The 23,381-nt window shown below is 39.5% G+C and overlaps 1 protein-coding gene across 2 annotated transcripts in view; it reads left to right on the plus strand.

Moving 5' to 3' along the window:
• The window catches only part of RNGTT (RNA guanylyltransferase and 5'-phosphatase), a 1,209,919-nt gene that overhangs the window by 1,077,496 nt on the left and 109,042 nt on the right, over positions 1–23,381 (plus strand). For both annotated transcript variants that reach the window (XM_029595427.1, XM_029595426.1), the window contains one exon: positions 13,392–13,458. In XM_029595427.1, the coding sequence (XP_029451287.1) occupies positions 13,392–13,458 (67 nt within the window). The remainder of the gene's footprint in view (positions 1–13,391; positions 13,459–23,381) is intronic.

Consider the following 23,381-nt stretch of genomic DNA (forward strand, 5'->3'; position numbering starts at 1 on the left):
TTGTGTTTTTAGAGCTCTTGAACCATCTGCCCTCAAACATTGCTGATGGCTTATTTACTTAAAATTTTCTTTACTTGTTTACTGATGATCAGTTTCTGTATAACAATCTGATATCCATAAAATATAATTAAGTCCCATATGACTGAACTGCACGTTGACCAAACCTTCATAAAATGCTGCATCTTGTAAACAATAAAATAAATTCAGTTTCATCTTTCAGGTGCATAATTCTGTCATGTTCCACTAAAAAATATTTACTACCATCTGCACATTCTTTATTTGCCATCCTTTACTCACAGCTCTTGTGTCAGTGAAGGGACAATATTCACAATACTCTGGCCAAGCCCACCGTTTTGGTACACATACCATGTAGTTCTCTTTCCTTTCATTGCTTTCTTGGCCTCTCCAGTTCACATCCCTCTTCGGAATATTGACACAGAGCAACAAATTGAGGAACAATGAAGTTTCATCTGATATACTCGAGGGTTCCATCGCTGCTGCATCATCTACCTTCCATCCTCCAACATTCATACTATAATAGAGCCCTGCCACACAACCTATGCCACATCTGTTACATCCTCTGGGTTAGAATTTCTTGCACACTTACTGCTCTGAACAAATATATATATGCCAGTATACACAAATGGGCACATCTGGAGGGCGAGGAATGATTTGACACTCATTCTTCTTGCCCCCTTCTCATTAATCTGCTGTTAATATTACGAAAGAGTATGGGATGCTTGTTAGCTGTGCCTACATAGCATAAATATATGTAGTCCCTTTAGGTTCTTAAAATGTGCCACTGTAGTGGTGGCGCTGGTCATGTATATTGCCCAATAGCCAAGAGTGACCGGTAGCATATCTATCCCTAACCACCACCAGATGACCTTCCTCCAGCTTCCTCTTGCCATCAGTAATTCTGGTATGTCTTGTCTCCTGTCTTTCCTATGGGTAATATGTTCAAATGGGTTTGTTTTGTGCCCTCCTTGACAACAGTAAATCTCACTCATAAGCCCCAGGGTATGTTGAGTGTGATCTCAATCTCTCAAATTTAATGCTAGTTCTTGCCTCAGTGCTTGCATCGTACGAAAATGAGCTTCCTTCTGGAGTTCATAAGATGTAATATATATAGGCAATATACCAAGATGTGCCTGGAAGTTCTTTTTCATCAGACCAGTGGCACCCAATACAATTGGGACTATTTCTGTATGTTTCTGCCACATTTTCTTGGTCTCTGATTGCATCTTTTGATACTTCTACTAGAAATGCCATTTCTGAGTTTTTTCCTTTACCACAGAGTCTGGTTTTATTGATTTGGGCATTTATTGCTTGGAATAGGAATGTCCCAGGTGACCATGGCATCATTTCCTACAGCTCTTGCAGGGTTGTCATCCCACTGCTGTTCTGTTACAGTGTGATGTTTGTATTTATACAGTTTCTAGTGAATGAGCTGTGCCATGTTATTATACCTTTCTGTATGCAGGCCTTCTGACATCAGAACACGTCACCCAGTGATGAGATGTCGAACAGTTTCCAGTTCTGTTTTATAGAAACTGCATATATCTGTTCTATTATTTTTTTCCATGTTGGTTGTGAATCATTTTATTCCACTATCCTCCGTTGCAGTTATCAGTCTCTCATCTTTAAGTTCACTTCTCCTTAATCATTCTTGCGTCAGGTCTTGATCTACTTGTGGTTACAGCATATAACTGTCTGTATTTCTCACAGGTGGTAAAGGGGCAAGGCATTGGCGTTCCAGAGTCAGGGCCAGCACTGCTGCGCATAACTCCTATTTTCTCAGCTGGCACATGCATGTTACACGCGTCACTTTGCTAACAAGAGGAGTCGATTTGTACACTGCAGTCTCTGCTAGCTGCAGTGTACAAATCAACTCCTTTTCATCAGTTATAAGGTCTAAAATTCTTTTAATGATGTCAATTTTACAATGGAAAGCTCTGTAACAACACCCCCCCCCAACTCCAACCCACCACCCAAATACTCACCCCAAATCAAAGTCCATATATAGAGTATCAGACTGAGCCCTATAAAGAGTCTTCCCCCCCCCCCCCCCCCCCCCGATGTTCACCGGACTCCTGTACCTAAGACGGAGATGTAGCAAAGTGGCACGGATAAGATAATGTGCAGATATATGTGCGTGAAGAGTATTTGATAACCTACACGCGCGTAATTATAAAATAGCAAGCATTTTTGTGCACGTGTGATTTTGTGCACATGTGATCATGGGCACAGGCACGGCCCTTTTAAAATCTCCCCTTCAGTGTTGGCCTCACCTCGGAACGTGCATGCCCCTTTTCCGCCCCCTTATTGTTTGGCGCACTCACGGGTATATACGCACATAAATCATGGCTTTTAAAATCTGCTCAGGTGCAGGATTTTTGTGCAAGCAACGTTTTCAAAATCATCCTCTATGTGCGTGTATTTATGGGAGTATGTGTGTTTATTTTCTCAAGCAGAAGCATATGTTAACATATGTTAAATAAAACGGTCATAATTATATTTCTTTCTCTTTAAAATCTTAGAATATTTTAAAATCTAAGACTACACAAGGCAAAAAATATATTTGAATCAGATTTAAGATGTAGATTTGTGTTACAAATGTTATTTTTAGTAAAAGCCTAATTATCCGGCACCAGAGATAGTGCAAGGGTGTTTGGCACTCTAGGTGAACCTTCGGTCGTGCACCTCCTCTCCAGCTTACCTATTTGTGGCAGCTCCAGCACAGCACTGCCACCTACTGGTGGCAGTGGCTCCAGTACAGCACACCCTTCTTTAGTGGTATTAGATATGGAACGGCACTCCTCTATATTTTACACCCCCAAAATGTTGGCACTCCAGGCTTCCGCTTATTTTTCCAATGGAAACCTTGGCCCTGTCAGCACAAAAGCAACCAGAAAACTCAACTAACCAGCATCTAGCAGCATAAATTTAATTTGATTTTTTTTTTTTTTTACTACTGCCAAGAAAGTTTAAACAGAAGGCTAATCATCATTAGGGAAAAAAGTAGCTTTGCTCTGCTCTGTGCTCTGTACATTCCTGCTTCACCGCTTTCTCTCCTGTTACCACCAAGGGAGGAGAGGGGAAATGACAGGAGGAGAGAGGCTGGAATAGAGAGAGATTAGCTTTTCTCTGCTTTTTTCATGCTGTAACCACCCAAGCAACAGTCCCTCTTCTCCATTCTCTGCCGGGTGCTGCCTGCAACAGGAAGCAGGGAGGGATCTTGGATAACCAGCATATTTGATTAATTGACATGGATTATTCCCCATGCACAGGGCCAGCGGAAGCACTAGGCGAAGTAGGCGGGGGCCTAGGGCGCCAGGGGCGTCGGCAGCCACGGCAGCAAGAGAGAAGAGACAGCTGCTGCCGCGGCAGTGGTGCAACGGGGCGCGGGGGGGGGGAGGAGAGAGGAGCGGGCGCAAGGCAGAAGGTTCGCCTAGGTCGCCTAATAGCCTTGCACCAGCCCTGCCCATGCATGCTGCATAGTGGTGTTTTTTTCTGTATTCTGCCTAGCATGTTAATATTAACTTCATTTGTAAGGTGTCTGCCAAGGTATTCTAGCTGAGAGTACCTTAACATTTGTTTTTGCCTGTATCTGCTTCAGCATCTCTGTACCCCATGTAAGGAAACTGTGCAGGCCTTAAACCCCTGAGCAAACCTATGTTTGCTCAGGGGATAAAGGCCTGCACAGTTTGCTTACACCAATATCATGCAACACAGTTTGCTCACCAATATCATGCAACCATGCTAACCCTCTCTCACAAAACCGCCAAACTGGCCGCAACTAGAGCTCGACTACTCTCTGTATCAGGACCAACCCTTTGGAACACTATGACAGTAGATCTACGCCAAGAGGCTTGCCAGAAAACATTTAAACGAAAACTCAAAACATGGCTTTTCACGAAGGCATTCAAATGGTACATATCACCAAAACTCACTCATTTGCTCTCCCCTCAATCTTCTTTGCCGACAAAACACTCTCCCTGCCACACACTGCTTCTACCCTCACCACCCCTCCTCTCCCGCGTCCCTGCCCCTAACAGATCCCTCAGTTCTAACTTTCTGATCCCTCATAAGATAACTCCCTCTCTTAGTTGCTACCATCTTGGATTTTCAACTTCATGCCTTGACTTACATATCTTCAATAATGTACACTCTGTATATAGTTTTATAATCATATATGCTATTTCCTCCCCAATGCATATATTGTAAATAGTTCCTTGCAATCTTTGCAACTCCTCCTTTCCCTCCCCCATGCAACCCTTTCAACTCTTTATTCCCCTCCCTATATGCAATATACAACCCCTCTCCCCTTATACTTTCTGTCCATCTTCATCCCCCCTCTACCCCCTTTCTTTCTTTCCCCCACTCCATCCCCCAATCATTTCTCTCAATACCATTCCCAGTTATCCAACAACCTCTATTTATGTCTCTCTATTTAAGCCTCGTTCATTGTATAGTTTATTTAATTTACTTATTTTTATTTTATTCACTGTTTTCCTATAAGTTCTATGTAAAGCCTCTGTTTTGCTGATTTTTAAGTTATAATGTAAACCGAACTGATGTTTTCCTACGAAGTTCGGTATATAAAAACCATAAATAAATATGTTAACCATACATAAGGCTTTGGATTTTAGGTTTTAACCAATAAAATGCCCCAATGCAAAAAAGCCAACATTGATGTTTATTGAATAAACATTGTAAAAACATCACTTCCCCCTACTCTGTTTTTGTGCTTTTTCCACACTGTCTTCTTAGCTGCACAAATGTATGTATTCATGCAATTGGAAAAGGTACCTGTGCCAAGAAAACACCAATAAACACTGACTTTTTAAAAAATGTTGTTTATGAAGTTTACAATAACATCCAAGAAATACATCTTGAAGGAAAAAGAAAATACAAGCAATATTACAGGAAATTATCAATTTCCGTGCATACCCAATCCACAGATTAGGGAAACCAAATCACAAATTCAGATAATTTTAAACATTCCAGTGATAGCTAAATGGATCGCAAATACTATTTATTGGATACATTTGGCCATCTCATGGTGCTTAATAGCAAGAGGCAAGGAGGAAAGAGGAGCTACAGTGGCAGCTCTGGAGCTCAGGAAGACACTTAACTGAGCAGGATCATAAAAAATATATCTGAGGCCCTACAATTTAAAAACACATTTACGTTACATGGAAAAATTAAGCCAAAACTATGTTCCTATTTACAGTACTCTGAGACTCAAAATCAAAGACTGTTTCTTCTTCTTTGTGTATTATCTTAGACACGTTTGGATCCACTCTCATCTTAAAATTTAAAAAATTGTCTAGCCTTTTGCCTAAAAATAATCTAAGTTAACCAATCCTTATCTGGATCAAGTGCAAACAACACTGATTTTTTTGTACTGTTAAAAAAAAAAACAAAAAACACTAACTGGAAAATAAATGCCTAAATTTGCAAATTTTTAGAATAGAAGCCCCAATCATACACCCGCTCCTCAGTGACTCTGAGCAATTACACAACATTAAGGACAGTAAATGTTTGGCTGACCCTGTTTTTTTTTTCTGCAATATAGTCCTTTAGGTCTCTAGGGCCTCTTTGCTAGTAGGCTGAAGCAGCAAAAAGAAAGCTGACATTATGTTAAAAAAATCAATAAAGTTGATCGTAGACTATTATTGCCAAGGATAAATAATTCATCAGCTAGCTGGAATATCTGAGCAAAGTTACTCTTCATGTTTGTTTTCTTCCTTTCCAGTTTGAAATCCCATACATGTCACTCTGATGTACTATAACTGTAACTCATCTCTTGGTTATTGCTTTCTGAACTAACCATTTGAAGCATCCATAAATTAAGCAAGTCTTAAGTACAGTTATAATTCAGATCCTCTTTATTTTTAATATGAAACACTTCCACAGTACAATACACAGGACATGGTGAAAGGATTATTGGATCTCTGGTTGCACTTCTAGCCCTCAAGAGTGTCTTTGTTTTATTAGACTTTCCCTGTTCTTCATTTGTCTATAGTAGGTGAGCATCAGCATCATTCAACTTCTTCTGTTGCTCGTGCTTTGAGCCCTAGGAATTCCATATGGATATTCAGAGCAAATATATATATAAATGTGTGACCTCATAGATGCATGTCTTGAACCAAATAGTGAGCATAACTTGCTACTTGCATTGGTATATTCCCTAAAGCTATACGAAGAAAATTTTCACATATGGCACATTCTGCAAGCCAGTGGTTTCTCCATAGGGGAGCAAATGGCTGATTGCACAGGATGGCCTCCTAGTAGAGGTAGTAGAGCAAAAGCAGCAAAGGAAATCAAAAAAAAGCATTTGATAGGCACAGTGGATCCCTAATGGTAATGAGATAAATAGGAGGTGCTAGATCGATAGGAGTCTATAGTGTTTGAGAGATGGGGCAGGCTGGATGTGCATAATGCCCCTTATCTGCTGCCATTTTCTAAGAGAGTGGTCAGAACAGGATTGGAAGTTTGCATTATTGCAAAAAAACTCATTTTGCACTCCCTGAAAAGCTGAGGCAAGAGGGGAGGATAAAAGAGTGGATAAACAAAGTATAATCCAATGATACTGCACACCATGCTAAAATGCCCCGGAAACCAGCCGTGTACTGACAACTTACAATGCCTCATAAAGCAGCTGTGTCAGCACTGGTAGCTTGGTCGAAAGTCAGTACTGTCCAGCAAGGCTGGGAGGTCCTAAGAGGTTGGATGTTTGGGCAATAGCCTCTCTAGTTTTGGTGGTAGCTTGGATTATTATAAATGTAAGTGTGTCACCAAAGCACCCCTTACAAGTTGCATCAGGGTCTGCAGATATTGCATGATGAGGTCAAAGAGCATAGTAGTGTATAGTGGTCCCTGATACTGGCCAATGGAAAGCATCTTTCAGGGAGTGTATGTTTAATAAAACTCATGAGCTTACTTTGGCTCGTCTCCTGTCCTTGAAGGAGTGACTTGGGCTCAAGAGTGGAATTCCCAGGCCCAGGGAGGATCTTGAGAGTGGAAAGGATCAAGTGGTGATCTAAATGAAGAGGGGAGTTAGTCTCATTCCTCTCTTACTCCATAGAAGATTACTGAAACATTCTGAATAGTGGATTTCTGGTTTGAGTCATAGGGAGGACTGCCAGATTGGGAAGTCTATTAAAGAGTTGCTATTGGAAGATTCTGTCAGCAGAGTCTTCTGAAATGTATCAAAAAAGAATTTTCAGTTTCCTACTGGGAAGGAGTCTGCATCTAGCTTGCAGGTACCATCTAGGGAAATGCCCAGAGAGGGTCCCATTTGAGATTACCTAATGACAAGGAGTGCAGATTTACTAGCGATTGTATCTATCACTTATTGGATCTTCTTTTTTTTTTTTGTATTGAAGTGCTCTATTGCAAAATGTACCTGCAGTGAATTTTCTCCTACAATCAAGTTAACCAGTAAAAGGATTTTCTTTTAACAATAAATGACTGCATGCAGTGTATTTATTTTACTAGAAGACAGCAGAAGAACTCTATTCAGCCTAAGGTTCTTGAAAATGTTACTTTCCCCAGTCAGGAAAGTACTCATGGAAGCATGCGATTGCTACTTACCCCGCCGATCCCAAATCTGCCGCAAAGCTCCAGTAGCTGGAGGAACGGTGGCTGCATAAAGCTTGTATGAAAAATATTGGGGGGGGGGGGGAGAGTAGGAGGTAGGTGTTTGTAGTACGTATGATCCTATATGCTAGCCCACCCAGTAGGGTAAAGAACCAGGGACGAAGAAAACGAAAACTGTCTGGCTAAAGAATGGCCCTGCAGCTGGCCATCCTTCCAGCACTGACAGGAATATTATCTTCGCAATGTAGACATGAATAACTGAGCACCAGTCTTTCTAGTTCTGGTAGTAATTTAAATTATGGAAACACTGAAATGTGAGACATGGACAAGACTGGGTGTTGAATTAAATATGGGATCCTATATGCTCATCTACTCAGAGACTGCGGAGAATCATGGAGGAAGAAGACAAAACTAACTGGATAAGGAGTGATAAGAACATAAGAAATTGCCATGCTGGATCAGACCAAGGGTCCATGAAGCCCAGCATCCTGTTTCCAACAGAGGCCAAACCAGGCCACAAGAACCTGGCAAGTACCCAAACACCAAGAAGATCCCATGTTACTGATACAATTAATAGCAGTGGCTATTCCCTAAGTAAACTTGATTATTATCAGTTAATGGACTTCTCCTCCAAGAACGTATCCAAACCTTTTTTGAACCCAGCTACACTAACTGCACTAACCACATCCTCTGGCAACAAATTCCAGAGCTTAATTGTGCATTGAGTGAAAAAGAATTTTCTCCGATTAGTCTTAAATGTGCTACTTGCTAACTTCATGGGATGCCCCCCTAGTCCTTCTATTATCTGAAAGTGTAAATAACCGCTTCACATTTCCTAGTAGCAGTCATACTTCCCCAGCTAGCTACTGGAATATATCCTTGCAGTGCAGACAGGAACAACCTGTCTTTTTGTCCCATCACCTACTATGTTGCTATGGTGTGAGTAATTTTTTTGAAAGGCTACAACTAAGACTTGCTTGAAACCACTGCTTAACATTATAGCCCTAAAATACTATGAAGGAAAGAAACTTCACTCAGTGAGAACAAAAGAACAGCTGGAATGAGGATGAAGAAGAGGATAAATAAGTCTACACAAATGTTTAAATTAGTCCCTTCTGCTTTCTGAAATGAGCTAAATCCTTTCGTCTAGACTAGCTCGCAAACTGATAGAAAACTAATTGTCAAGAGGAATAAGAATTCCCTGTCATGTGGTAAGCTGGCCAAGAATTGGTCTGTGGGGTTTGCCCTTCCCCCCCTCCCCGTTGCCTGCCGAGGAGTGAGAAGTCTGACGTCACTGACCTGCGACTCTGACCCCTTTAAAATCAGCGCAGCAGTGGCGCAGACCTCTTCTGTCCATTTTTTACTCTGTGAGTGAGAGGTAAACTTATGGGCAGGAAAAGAAAAGATAAATCCTAACATCATCTTCAAATCCCATTAAAGACCCGATGGACCAACGTAATCCAGCAGACTATTGATAATACCATGTTGGATGGAGAAGATGAGATGTCAGCATTTTCAGGCACCTCAATGAGTCCAGGTATGAATGTACCCCCACCACAGCCTGTTTTGGATACAAAAGCTGACTTGTCCACTTTGAGAGCTGGAGGAATGAGTTCCCCAGGTAAATCTGTGTTTTGATAATTTATTGGAAGGCGATTTATCTGCTGTTGTCTCTGAACCTGTTCAAGGAGAAAATTTGGTACCATCTAGTAAAGGAGAAGAGGAACAAATCCATGCAGGCTTTTCGGGGGCTAATAATTTGTTAGATCGGGTTCCTTTACCATCGGTGTTGCACCTATCTCCTGTGTCTGGAGAAATTGAAGAGCCTTCCATTATAACGATGATAGATATATGTTGGGCTGTATCCAAACTGGATAGGTCATTTTCTTCTACTACACAACAGCTAAGTAAGTTTACCACAGGCACTAGATTAAAAATTCAAGAGCAAGAAATGCGTTTGAATGACTAAGATAATTCTCATGTTAATGTTAACTCTCAAATTGCTGCTATCTAGGTTGTGGAAGGTGCTCATATTAAAGATAGTTTATTAAAACATTCCCAGATTGAGAGAATTGAAAATACCTTGAGAAGGAAGAATTTGAGGTTTTTGAATTTTCCAATGACTAGGTTATTGTCAGCGATTGAGTTATTTAGGAAATATATATCAGAAATATTGTTTATTCCTTCAGATAAATGCCCTGCTCTATCTGAAATTTATTATGTACCTAGAAATAGAAGGGTAATAGCAGCTGAAGAAGGTGTGATGGACCCACTTAGTATGGAGAGTTCTTCACGTTCAGCTTTCCTTGAGTCATCAGTTGCTGACATTTCCTTAAGAGCTGCCCTTCTAGTTACCTTCTCTTTACAGCAGGACAGGGATCTGATTTTTCAGAAATTTTGTCAAAATAAAGAAAGAATGTTTTGCAGCCAACAGATTTTGTATTTCCAGATGTTTCTCGTATTACACAAATGCGTAAAAAATGTTTGCAGGTAAAATCTAAAGTTACTGCTATGGGTGCTTTTTTTTTCTTAAGTACCCTTGCAAATGCTAGTGACGTGTACGAAAAATAATTTTGTTTTTATTGATCCTCTACAGTTCTAAACTTTCATTAATGATAAGGGTGTGTGTTAGGTATTTAGGGTCATAAAAAAAGACTCTCCTTTATATATGATAACATCTAAGAATTGTCTACTCGTCCCCCGATTTAATGTGGGCTGGAATGGTTTTCCCTTGTTTATGATTATTATTATAGATGATGTTTTATTATTGGTAACATTATATCTTTGTATTTCATTTGATGTAAATGAATAAACTCAAACATTTAAATTAAAAAAAAAAAATTCCCTCTCATTCTTGTTATAAGGTTGATAAAGGGGGGGGATAGTGACTACAGCATTCAACTTATGAGTCAGGGAAAATCCTGAAACCTGACTTTCAGCTTACCCAACTGTAATTGGGTGTGAAGAATAATAGCATTGCTCTATTTGCTCTCTTGCTTTTGGAAACTTTTATAATTCTCTGTTTACCAGAAATGGACTGCCAGGCCATATACCCTTGAGATGGCTTCATGCATGTTTCTGAAGTATTAAAACTGTAAAGCAGGTTATGATTTTCTTTGGATGAAAGGTTCTAGCTACATCCAAACTAGTGTGTCTTTTATGTCAGACAAATTATTTTCTTTAAAACGTAAACACCAAGCAAATTAAAATAACACTTTATTCCAGAATAATGCTGCTGTTTATATAATTCTATCACTGTACACAGTATTGTAGCGTTGAGATATTAGGGTGAGATGTTATCATTTTCACTATGTGGCTCTTATTCTTTCCCACAAAGCCACAAATCTTTTCAGATGTAAAGCGCATTTATAAATTCAACTGATCCAAGTGAGTTCTTATTAAGATATCGTATAAATTAAAGATAGAAGCATTACTGATGTTATCTACCCATGGGCCAATATTCTAAAGCGCATTAACGGTAATGTAAGCACTGCCATACATTAAATTCCTGTGTTTCCTATAGCAGTCAGTTTACATGCATAAACTAACTTACATTGCTAATGTAAAATGTATGCTAATGTGGTACATCAGTATGCAAAATAGCTCATTATCTAGTAGTGTAGCAAAAACATAAGCCTATTAGAATGCACAAAAATGTAAGGCAGACATATTAATGCCAAAACCTTAACTATACTTAGGGGAGATGTAGTTAAGTTTTTGTGTAACCCTTCACATTAACACACATATTTTATCATCTGTGGTCATGCATGCCTCATTTACATCTCATTAACATCGACTGATATTAGTGTACGGTAGTACATCAACCCCTAAGTTAGTAAATAAAACATTTATGTTGGGAAGGCTGCTATGAGTTCTAGAGCGTACAATCAAACAGTGATGGTCTGGGTGGCTACCAAGGCTAGTTAGCGATACTGCCCACAGCAAGGGCAAACCATGGGATTTAAAATTCTGCCAGCCTGACTGGGATGGGGCTGGGCTGGTTATCCAGCTAAGAGCCAGATTGATTAAGGCTTTTCTTCCATTTTGTGTCTACGGGAAAAACCCTAAGGGGTAGATTTTAATACATGCGCACGCGCATGTCCTTGGGAGGGTGGAATAATGCAATTTTCGCGCAGCGACACACCCCAGGCTTCCCCAGTTCCCTCCCAGTCAGCTCCAATTAAGGAACAGACTGGGAGGGAACTTCCCTACAACCTAACCTCCCTTCCCTAACCTTCCTTCCCCTTCCCTCCCCGCCCTCTAATCCTACACCACCTTACCTTTTTTTGTTTTTGTTTTTCGAGTCGCTGCTCCTCTGAAGCAGTAGTAACTTGTGCATGCTGGCTTCTCCGGCACAGCGGCAAATGCCCCGCCCCTCCCCTCCCCCGGACCGCCCCTTTTCTTTGGCCCGTCACTTCTGTGCGACATGGGAGTTACGCATGCGGCTGGGCCCCTTCTAAAATGCGAGCAACACGCGCAAGGGCCCAGCCGCACCCGTAACCCCTGGATTTTACACGCGCGATGGATTAAAAATTCACCCGTTAGTGAATCAGGTACTAAGTTAGGCAGATAAATGCCAGTTTTCAACGTTATCCAGCTAACACAGCTGGATAACTTTAGGACTGCCAAATAAACTTACCTGGCTAGCAGTGGCATAGGAGGGTATATTCAATGGTTCAGTCACACCACTGAATATCCCAACAGCTTTAGCCTGATACGTTTATCTGACTCTCTTTATTTTATTTATTTATTTTTCTCTTTGATTTATATTCTGCCACTTGGCACTTCAGAGCGGATTATGTTCAGGTCCTGTAGGTATTTCCCTATCCCTAGAGGTTACAGTCTAAGGGGTTATTTACTAAAGGATTTCTCCCATTCTGTGTCTATGGGAAAAGTGCTTAGTAAATCAGGCCTCAAGTCTGTAGCTGAGACAACAGAGCTCACAAGGAGCTGCAGTGAGATTTGAACCCTGATTTGCAGCTGCTGCTCTAACCATTAGGCTTCTCCTCCACTGCTAGCCAGCTGGCGGCTGAAAATGGACCGAAGAAGGTAAATAATACAAAAATAGTAGATCATGCAAGATCTAGATAGATGATAACCATACAAAATAAAATCTCAGGTGCATTCTAAACTGGAAATCAAAATCAGGATCCAAATGCATGAAGCCTAGTCCAGAGACAGCCTTACTTGTGCTGTGTAATACTCGAAGGCCATCCTGAACAGCTGGGCCTTACATAGTTTTCTAGAAGTAGCAAGATCTTTTATTTATTTAGGCTTTTGTAAGATAGAGCTCTAGAAGGATGGAGCTGCACATGAAAAAGTTGTCATCTTTGTATATCTTAATTTAATTTTTTCCAGAGCATTAAGGAGCTGGGATGATTGCACTTTTCGTTCTGGTACATACTGTTGTAAATGGGCCACAATATATTGTGGAGTAGAGTTGTTTAAGGCTTTATAAAACAAAAAAAAACATATTTTAAATGTAATTCTTTGAGCAACTGGGAGGCAGTGTTTGGCCTTTAACACTGGCAAAATATGTTTTTGAGGTCTGGCCCCCAAGATCAAGCATGCTGTGGTATTCTGTATATATATATATATATAGATAGATAGATAGATAGATACGAGTAGATAGATATTTGTTTTGCCTACAACACATTTTCCTTTTTGGGAGTTACTGTATTATTGTCACACAAATGTTTTATCTGATCACAGACTGCCCCCTCAAAACATTACTGTAGTGTTAAAAGTAGTTCTCTAAAATAAATGAGCTTTTTCTTTTTTAGGCTGCTTACCCAGACTGTTGGACTTCTTTATGTTGGAAATTACGAAAGACCCTTTGCACAAATTAAGGTATGGCTTCCTTATCTTATCAGACCAGTGGCTAAACTCTAATCAAGCACACACGGTTTTCAGGCTTTCCTCATCTAGCAGGCTCCAGTAGGAGTGCATCATAAGAAGGTCCGGTTGTTCAGTGTGACTGTGCTGGGGGTTTGTAAGACAGCTTACAGAAAAGGAAAGCCAGGACATAATGTACCCCCAGCTTTGTGTATGCTTATTCTATTTTGACAGTGGGTTTTTGTTTTATTTGTATTGTATAGTAATACTTAAAAGTTAAGGTCATGAGATAAACACTGCAGATCCCTAAAAACTTGAGGTTGGAAAAGAAAAAAGGGGGTAACAGATGTTAACTTTAGGTGTAACGATTCCACATAGGGTAACCCACATGGAGTGGCAATTAATACCCTTAACAAAATGCATGGGAGTAATCTGCACAGAGCAGCAATTATAACCAGACTGGATGGACTATTTGGTCATTATCTGCTGTCATTACTTTGTTACTATATATATATTACTTTGTCATTCTGTTTTTCTCTCAGTCCTTGCAAAGTATACTGGAGTCCAAAGATCCCTTTTAATTGGTCTTTGACCAATTCCTTTGCTTCAGGGATGATCTTTATTGTGGCTGCACTATGTTATAAGCTTACTATAGAGAAGACCAGCAAATTAAAGAAACTCAGGACACACAGTCCTACTTTATTTTATACAGCTATCTAGTCAACAGAAAAAAAAAAAGAATTACTTTTTATATTGAAATTTATTTGATTTTTGGATGTATGGATTCTTTCTCATCTTAAATATTTGGGAGTTTACAAATAAGATATGTGATGTTCCAGTTAGGTTTTGCAGTTTTTTTCAAGTTTAATATTTTCTTTGCTGTCGCCAGCTCAAAAAAAATTCTATTCAATACATTTTTCCTGTGAAGTTTTATTCTCTTTATGATTTCGCATCATAAATTTTCTTCACTGTGTTTGAGAAGCAAGCCAGCACTTCAAGAGGTGACCAAAGTATTTGTAGAAGATCCCCAAGTAGAGCTGTAGATTTCACATTATCTCTGGTCTTTCCATTGGTGAGATTAGTTTGATCTGTGGAGCTTGTTTTATTAGATTATATAATTTAAATGTCAGATATTGATTTTATTATTGTATGATTTTGCTTATAATGCATTGCATATTTATATTGTAATTATATATTCAGTTTTGAATTGTATTTTATGAACTATATTATGATCTATATATTTTGACATGTAAGCCACTCTGGCAATCCTTTGGGATTGGAAAGGAGGTTTATAAGTGTAACAGATAGATTACCATCGTGATTCATTGCACTGAGTTTTACAATTTTCTGAATGTCTATCCATCAAGATGTCATTAAGAGCATTTTGGTCTTAGTAGGAGAGACCTCATATCTATATGTCCACTACAAATAAATCCAGGTCAAAGCCTAAGGCAATATAGTGCTCGGGATTTATTGAAGTAGGCCTCAGCTGATTCAGTACTTGTACATGATGATGTGCCCAGTACTCAAGACACATCTTACTGTCCCCACTCAAGATAGGGTAGAAATTAAAACATACATAAAGCAGATAGGACATTGCCTCCTATCACATGTCTTTTTAATTTCCTGAGGAGTCTATCATGAGGGACTTTGTCAAACACCTTCTGAAAATCCAGATACACTATATCAACCAGCCCACTTTTGTTAACAGTAAACCCTTCAAAAAATTCTAATAGATTCCTTCAAACAAAGTACCTTGCAACAAAAAACATGTTTTCATTTGATCCCTAGAACACTTATTTGGTGCGATATATGCTGCAAAAATGACAACATTAGTTTCTTCTGCGTCAGTGACAATAACATCATTTTGTCCACTTTTCCTCATCTGTGAATAGATGCACAGAAGTATTGTCTGTTTCTGCATGCAGACACTGAAACTGATTGATGCATATACTTAAATCTGTAGCTGAGAGATCCCTGCAACTCTTTTACACAGAGTATAGAAAATGGATGGATGGATGGATGTTACTTTGCATATTTCCCAAATTCATTTTTAAGACATGGAGTGGAGGAGCAGCTAGTGGTTAGAGCAGTGGGTTCTGAACCACTGGTGTTCCTTGTAACCTTGGGTAAGTCACTTCATCCTCCATTGCCTCTGGGAATAGGAAAATACCTACAGTACATGTATGTAATCCGCTTTGAAATGGCTGAAATTCAGAGTATAAATGTAAATAAATAAATATTCAGCATATTTATAGGCCATTTATACCTAGGCACTATAGATAAAAACATACATAATCAACTAAGTACATTCCACAACAACAAAGAAAGTAAGAAAGAAGTCACAATCCCAGATGTAGCCAATGTGCCTGTACAGGGACAGTCATAACGTCACACAAAAGCTTGCCTAAATAGAAAGGTCTTTAACAGTTGTAGTTTCTGATGCAGAGAATTCCATTGGCTGGGAGTGGCCATAGAAATTGCACACTTCTTAATGTTAGCCAGCCAAGCCGAGCATATAGACGGAACATCCAACAAGCTTCTCTGTGAAGATCAAAGTGCCCTCGTAAGATTTTCTATCCAAAGCATGGCATCGACCCAAGGGAGAGAATCAAGGAAAATCAATTTATGCACAACATTGCAATTTTATAATTGATCCTCCACTAAATAGGCAGCCAGCGGAGGTCAAACAAAATTAGTGTTATATGATCTTTGGCCTGAAATTAACCTGGCAACAGCATTTTGTAAGAGTTGCAATGCTTTTAATGTAGACATTGATATTCCTAAATAAACCGAGTTGCAGTAATCCACTGAATGCAACATGATGGCTTGAACAACTGAACAGAAGAGTTATAAAACTACGCAATAGCCGTAACTTATTAAAAAAAAAAAAAAAGAAAAAACAGATTTAATTGCCTGCGTAACTTGAGGAACAATCGACAAGTTTGAGTCGTTTATCACCCCCCAACTCCTAGCATAGGAGACAATCTTCAAATTGCTGGGATATGAATTTTATTGCCTGGTTCTTCAAACAGACCTTGGAATTCATTTGCAGCTGGCCCTTTCTCTTTCCTACATTTTTGTGAGGATTACTCCAACCAGTTTCTTTTGGCACTCTTTTCTCGTGTAGAAACCACAGTCCGACTTTTGTCCCTATAAATTGGTCACAGATCAGTATAATTTTATCTTATGATAAACCTGTTCATTAGATTCAAGAACATAAGAACATGCCATGCTAGGTCAGACCAAGGGACCATCAAGCCCAGTATCCTGTTTCCAACAGGGGCCAATCCAGGTCACAAATACTTTTCTTCATTTGTGTCCTTGTTAGTAATTTATTGATGTCAATGTTTATATTGTATTCTGCCTTCGAACTATTTTGCAAAAAGCAGAATATAAATATACTTAAATTGACATTAAAATTTTGAGTTTTGCGTAGTAAACATTTACCGCCTAGTGCTATGTTTCCTTCGATCCAGTTTGCCGTCGACCTTGTGCCTTAACAGTGGTATTTCAATCCATTGTGGAGACCACGGAGTCTATAGGTACGGTGCCAGAGAATCAAGGTAAAAGCATTGGGATTTGTAGCTGGATTTCATAAATGGAAGCTTTTGAAAGTCTTCGTTAGTAAGGATTTCGTTATGCGAATTTGCTGCCAGTGCATGGTGCATCTCATTGGGGTGTCAGGTTTGCCTGCACATCTCTGGCAGCACCCACTGCTGTTCTCATATTGCAGTGTAACAACCTAGCAGCAGCACATCTGGCTACCAACTGCTCAACATTACAACACAGGTGGGAAGTTCCCAAGGTGGGAAAATAAGCTTCAAGTGAGGAAGGAGAAGAGGAAAGGGCCAAATAGGAAGGAGAGAGATGCTGAACAGAAGATTAAAAAAAAAAAACAACAACCTACTGAGGAGAGACAAGTGGAAGAAATGTGGGAGACATTATAGAGGAAAGAAACTAGGAAATGAGGGTAAAGGAAAAGAAAAAATGGTAAAACTTGAAATAGAAAAATGAAAAATATGACAAGCAGAGCAAAGGGGAGATTGGGGGGTGAATTGGCCTTTATCAGCCAACATCTACTGTCTAACAAAAGAATAAATTCTCCATTTGCAAGAAAATACTCCAATTATGAGACTTTCAGACATGCATCCTGCAATACATCTCCCCCTGAACCTTTCCACCTAAAACCTTCCATTACTCTGTAATACCCCCCCCCCCCCCACACACACACACTGTAACTATGTTAAATCTTCCCGTTGCTGTCATCTTCCTGTGTTTACTGGTAAAGCCTTCAATTAATCCCGCAGAATATGATCATCCTTCCTCCCATTTTCCTTTTCATACGCTTTCCCCTTGAGGAAGCCCCTGCTGGCTACTAACTTCTTACTAGCACCCACATGATGATGTTAATATCTCCCCACCCCCCTTAACCGGAAAAGCCCTGCTACCACTGCCATTAATTGCAGTATTAAGCCCAGTATTTTATTAAAGCCCCCTACACATCCTCTCTAAGGTTAACAACTCTCTTCCAATGTCCTTTCTGTACAACCCCCATACCAATGGTTCCTGCTATATATAGTTTTCTTTGTTAATTAATTTCTGTTATGCTATGTTATCTGTAAAGCCTATTGCTGATTTGTGTTTCTTGTATACCGAGGTGATGTTCCCAACGTGCTGCGGTATATAAAAAACTTAAATAAAATAAAATAAAAAAATGTCTGCTTGATTTATAATGTGTGCTAGCTAAATTATATTAAAAGCCAAGTGAGAATATCGAGAAATGCCAAATCATTTACACATGTTATTACACTTTAGCATATTAACTGCAGTGTGGCTGATCTGTGCAATATAAAGTGAATATAAAATGACATAGGAGCTTTAAAGCAACAGTGCAGCATACTTGCTGAGTGCGAGTCAAATCAACGTGGGGCATATAGCTGCATAGGTAGGTTAAAGACAAGAAGTTCATAGAATCAGATTTTCTGCACATTGCATAATGGCTGCCTCTCCCTGGTAATTCAGGAGAGAACAAAAGTACTCTGCATCTATTGCTAACAGAAAGCACAGTGAAAATAGCTTTCTTTCTGACCTCAGATGCAATGATCAGCTGTGCCTCTAACTGGATAACCCTGCCAATTCTTTTATTGCTGCTCTGAACTAGTTAATGTGTGTATGTGTGTGTGTGTATATTTCTATATATGTTTTTTTAATTTAATCACAGACTCGAAGCAATGTACAACAAAAGAAAATGTAACAATATAGTAAATAGAATTCCAGATAATAAAAATACAGTACATTGCAGCAATAATGAATCTTTTCAATATTAAATAAATGCTAGAACACAGAAAATTCCATATCAAAGACAGACATATTATAAAAATGAATACAGAGTATTTAGAAGTATGATTCCAAACATTAATATTTCCCCCCTGCCCCCAAGGCCCCTCAGAACTAATGAAAAGCTATATCGTGAACAGCAAAATAGTTTATGGTACCTTTGTCTCATAATATCAAAAGTCCAAACATTTGGTCCCTCACAAAACCATGATCAGTACCAACAGATGGTATCATTGTCATCAGACAACTTGCAATGTTTTCATGTAAGATTTAATTAAATGCCTCTATAAATAGATATCCTTTAAGAGCCACCTGAACCTGAGATAGAGTTCCTTCAAAAGAGAATTCCAAAGGACTGGTGCCATAAGAACATGCCATACTGGGTCAGACCACGGGTCCATCAAGCCCAGCATCCTCTTTCCAACAGTGGCCAATCCAGGCCATAAGAACCTGGCAAGTACCCAAAAACTAAGTCTATTTCATGTTACCGTTCCTAGTAATAGCAGTGGCTATTTTCTAAGTCAACTTAATAGCAGGTAATGGACTTCTCCTCCAAGAACTTATCCAATCTTTTTTTAAACACAGCTATACTAACTGAACTAACCACATCCTCTGGCAACAAATTCCAGAGTTTAATTGTGCGTTGAGTGAAGAAGAACTTTCTCTGATTAATTTTAAATGTGCCACATGCTAACTTCATGGAGTGCCCCTAGTCTTTCTATTATCTGAAAGACTAAATAACCGATTCACATCTACCCGTTCTAGACCTCTCATGATTTTAAACACCTCTATCATATTCCCTCTCAACCGTCTCTTCCCCAAGCTGAAAAGTCCTAATCTCTTTAGTCTTTCCTAACAGGGGAGCTGTTCCATTCCCCTTATCATTTTGATCGCCCTTCTCTGTACCTTCTCCGTCGCAATTATATCTTTTTTGAGATGCGGCGACCAGAATTGTACACAGTATTCAAGGTGGGGTCTCACCATAGAGCGATACAGAGGCATTATGACATTTTCCGTTTTATTCACCATTCCCTTCCTAATAATTCCCAACATTCTGTTTGCTTTTTTGACTGCCGCAGCACACTGAACCGACTATTTCAATGTGTTATCCACTATGACGCCTAGATCTCTTTCTTGGGTTGTAGCACCTAATATGGAACCTAACATTGTGTAACTATAGCATGGGTTATTTTTCCCTATATGCATCACCTTGCACTTATCCACATTAAATTTCATCTGCCATTTCGATGCCCAATTTTCCAGTCTCACATGGTCTTCCTGCAATTTATCACAATCTGTTTGTGATTTAACTACTCTGAACAATTTTGTATCATCCGCAAATTTGATTACCTCATTCGTCGATTTCTTCCCAGATCATTTATAAATATATAGAAAAGTAAGGGTCCCAATACAGATCCCTGAGTCACTCCACTGTCCACTCGCTTCCACTGAGAAAATTGTCCATTTAATCCTACTCTCTGTTTCCTGTCTTTTAGCCAGTTTGTAATCCATGAAAGGACATCGCCACCTATACCATGACTTTTTACTTTTCCTAGAAGCCTCTCGTGAGGAACTTTGACAAACGCCTTCTGAAAATCCAAGTACACTACATCTACCGGTTCACCTTTATCCACATGTTTATTTACTCCTTCAAAAAAGTGAAGCAGATTTGTGAGGCAAGACTTGCCTTGGGTAAAGCCAAGCTGACTTTGTTCCATTAAACCATGTCTTTCTATATATTCTATGATTTTGATGCTTAGAACACTTTCCACTATTTTTCCTGGCACTGAAGTCAGGCTAACCAGTCTGTAGTTTCCCGGATCACCCCTGGAGCCCTTTTTAAATATTGGGGTTACATTAGCTATCCTCCAGTCTTCAGGTACAATGGATGATTTTAATGATAGGTTACAAATTTTTACTATTAAGTCTGAAATTTCATTTTTGAGTTCCTTCAGAACCCTGGGGTGTATACCATCCGGTCCAGGTGATTTGCTACTCTTCAGTTTATCAATCAGGCCTATTACATCTTCTAGGTTTACCGTGATTTGGTTCAGTCCATCTGAATCATTACCCGTGAAAACCTTCTCCGGAACGGGTATCTCCCCAACATACTGTTTAGTAAACACCGAAGCAAAGAAATCATTTAATCTTTCCGCGATGGCCTTATCTTCTCTAAGTGTCCCTTTAACCCCTCGATCATCTAACGGTCCAAATAACTCCCTTTCTGCTTCGGATATATTTTTAAAAGTTTTTACTGTGAGTTTTTGCCTCTACGGCCAACTTCTTTTCAAATTCTCTCTTAGCCTGTCTTATCAATGTCTTACATTTAACTTGCCAACGCTTTTGCATTATCCTATTTTCTTCATTTGGATCCTTCTTCAAATTTTTGAATGAAGATCTTTTGGCTAAAATAGCTTCTTTCACTTCCCCTTTTAACCATGCTGGTAATCGTTTTGCCTTCTTTCCACCTTTTTTAATGTGTGGCCATACACATTGATAGGACACATGACAAAAAGTCATCACATAATCTGAGACTGCATCCCAGAGATATCAATTGTTTACTGGTTAAGTATGGGGATCCTGAATAATATAAGGCCTTAAAGGTTAAACAATTGATTTTAAGCTGCTGTTATTAACAAACATGTCATTCATCAAAATGCGTTATGGCATTAATGCACACGATAATAGCACTAGGGCATGGCACAAATCCAAATTTTGGGAAGGTGCGGGATTAGGGAGGTGTTTGGGCGGGAGTTAGGAAAATGAGGGGCAAAATTGCACCATGCTATTGCTGTTACATGGTTTTAACGCTGGAAATAACTACACCTTTTTTCCTGGCGTTAAGCTGTGTGATATGACTGAAATGGCCATAACGTAATTAGTGATACATTTTTCAAATTGCATTTCGGCCATTTCTAGGTTGGGGAGGGGAGGGGCCTTCCCAGAGGCGCTCTGCCTCTGGGAAGGCCTTCACAGTATACACCTATTTATATCTCTATAGGAGGGGCAGCTAACAGCTTGAGGTAAGGTGTTAGAGGTGGTTTAGGGGCCAGTTTCTCATGTAGAGTGAGACATACGAACAGCACAGTACATCTCAGTGAAGCTTTGACGTCATTTAGAGTGAGGAAATTCTCATAAAGATGAAATCCTCTAATTTGAAACATTCAGAGTAGTTATTGCAAGGGTATTTCCTTTAGAGGTAATTTTCAAAAGGATTTATAGGCATAAATTGGCTTTTGAAAACTGCTACTTTTACACGCATAACTCCTTTGAAAATTTACTCCATAGGGCTAAATTTTCAAAAGGTTTGACATGTGTACATGGGCTTTTGAAAATTGCTACGATATATGCTACTTTTATGCATGTAACTCCTTTTAAAATTCACTCCTTTATGTGTAAAAACCTCCCATTCTCCCTGCTTACTTACTTGGCCGTTTGCGAGCAGTGCGACATGGCAGCATCATCGTGGCAGGGAGGGCAAGGTGGTGGGACGTCCTCTATCTGCAGCTAGTGATATGGCTTCCTATTGATTGGTCTGGCATCAGGCGCAATGACGTCAGATTTATGCAACCCAGCGCCAGACCATTTGATTGTCCGAGAGAGTCTGCGTCATGATGTGGCAGAGGAGGCGGTCTGGTGCAAAATTTAAAATCCCTCTGAGCACCACAGTGCTTTTTCTCAAATGTGATGATGCCCACCCAACAGTTAGGCATGACAAACTGTTAGTTGTTAAAATGATTACTTGTTATCTTTGTCACGATAGGGATGATTGAGTTCAGAATGAGGGATGTAGTGCAACAGAGTTGCATAGGTCCCCAGGGGTGATCCGGGAAACTATAGACTGGTGAGCCTGACTTCAGTGCTAGGAAAAATCGTGGAAACCGTTATAAAGAATAAAATAACAAAGCATTTAGATAGTCATGGTTTAATGGGACACAGTCAGCATGGATTTACCCAAGGGAAGTCTTGCCTCACAAACCACCTACATTTTTTTGAAAGGATGAATAAGCATGTGGACAAAGGTGAACCTGTAGATGTGGTGTATTTGGATCTTCAAAAGGTGTTTGACAAAGTCCTGCATGAGAGGCTTCTAAGAAAACTAAAATGTCATGGAATAGGAGGTGATATACTTTTGTGGATTGCAAGCTGGTTAAAAGGAAGCAGAGAGTAGGATTAAATGGTCTGTTTTCACAGTGGAAAAAGGTAAACAGTGGAGTGCCTCAGGGGTCTGTACTTAGGTGCTTTTTAATATATTTATAAATGATCTGGAGAGGGGTACAACGAGTAAGGTGATCAAATTTGCGGATGACACAAAATTATTCAGAATAGTTAAATTTCAAGTGTATTGTGATAAATTGCAGGAGAACCTTGTGAGACTGGAAGATTGGGCTTCCAAATGGCAGATGAAATTTAACGTGGACAAGTGCAAAGTGATGCATATAGGGAAAAAAACCCTTGATGTAGTTACACAATGTTAGGTTCTATCTTAGGAATTACCACCCAGGAAAGAGATCTAGGCATCATATTTTTTTATTGTACTTATTTATTGGTTTTTATATACCGACATTCATGAGCACATATCATATCGGTTTACAATT

The sequence above is a fragment of the Rhinatrema bivittatum genome, chromosome 3, assembly GCF_901001135.1.
Source record: "Rhinatrema bivittatum chromosome 3, aRhiBiv1.1, whole genome shotgun sequence".
NCBI classification, from domain to species: Eukaryota; Metazoa; Chordata; class Amphibia; order Gymnophiona; family Rhinatrematidae; genus Rhinatrema; species Rhinatrema bivittatum.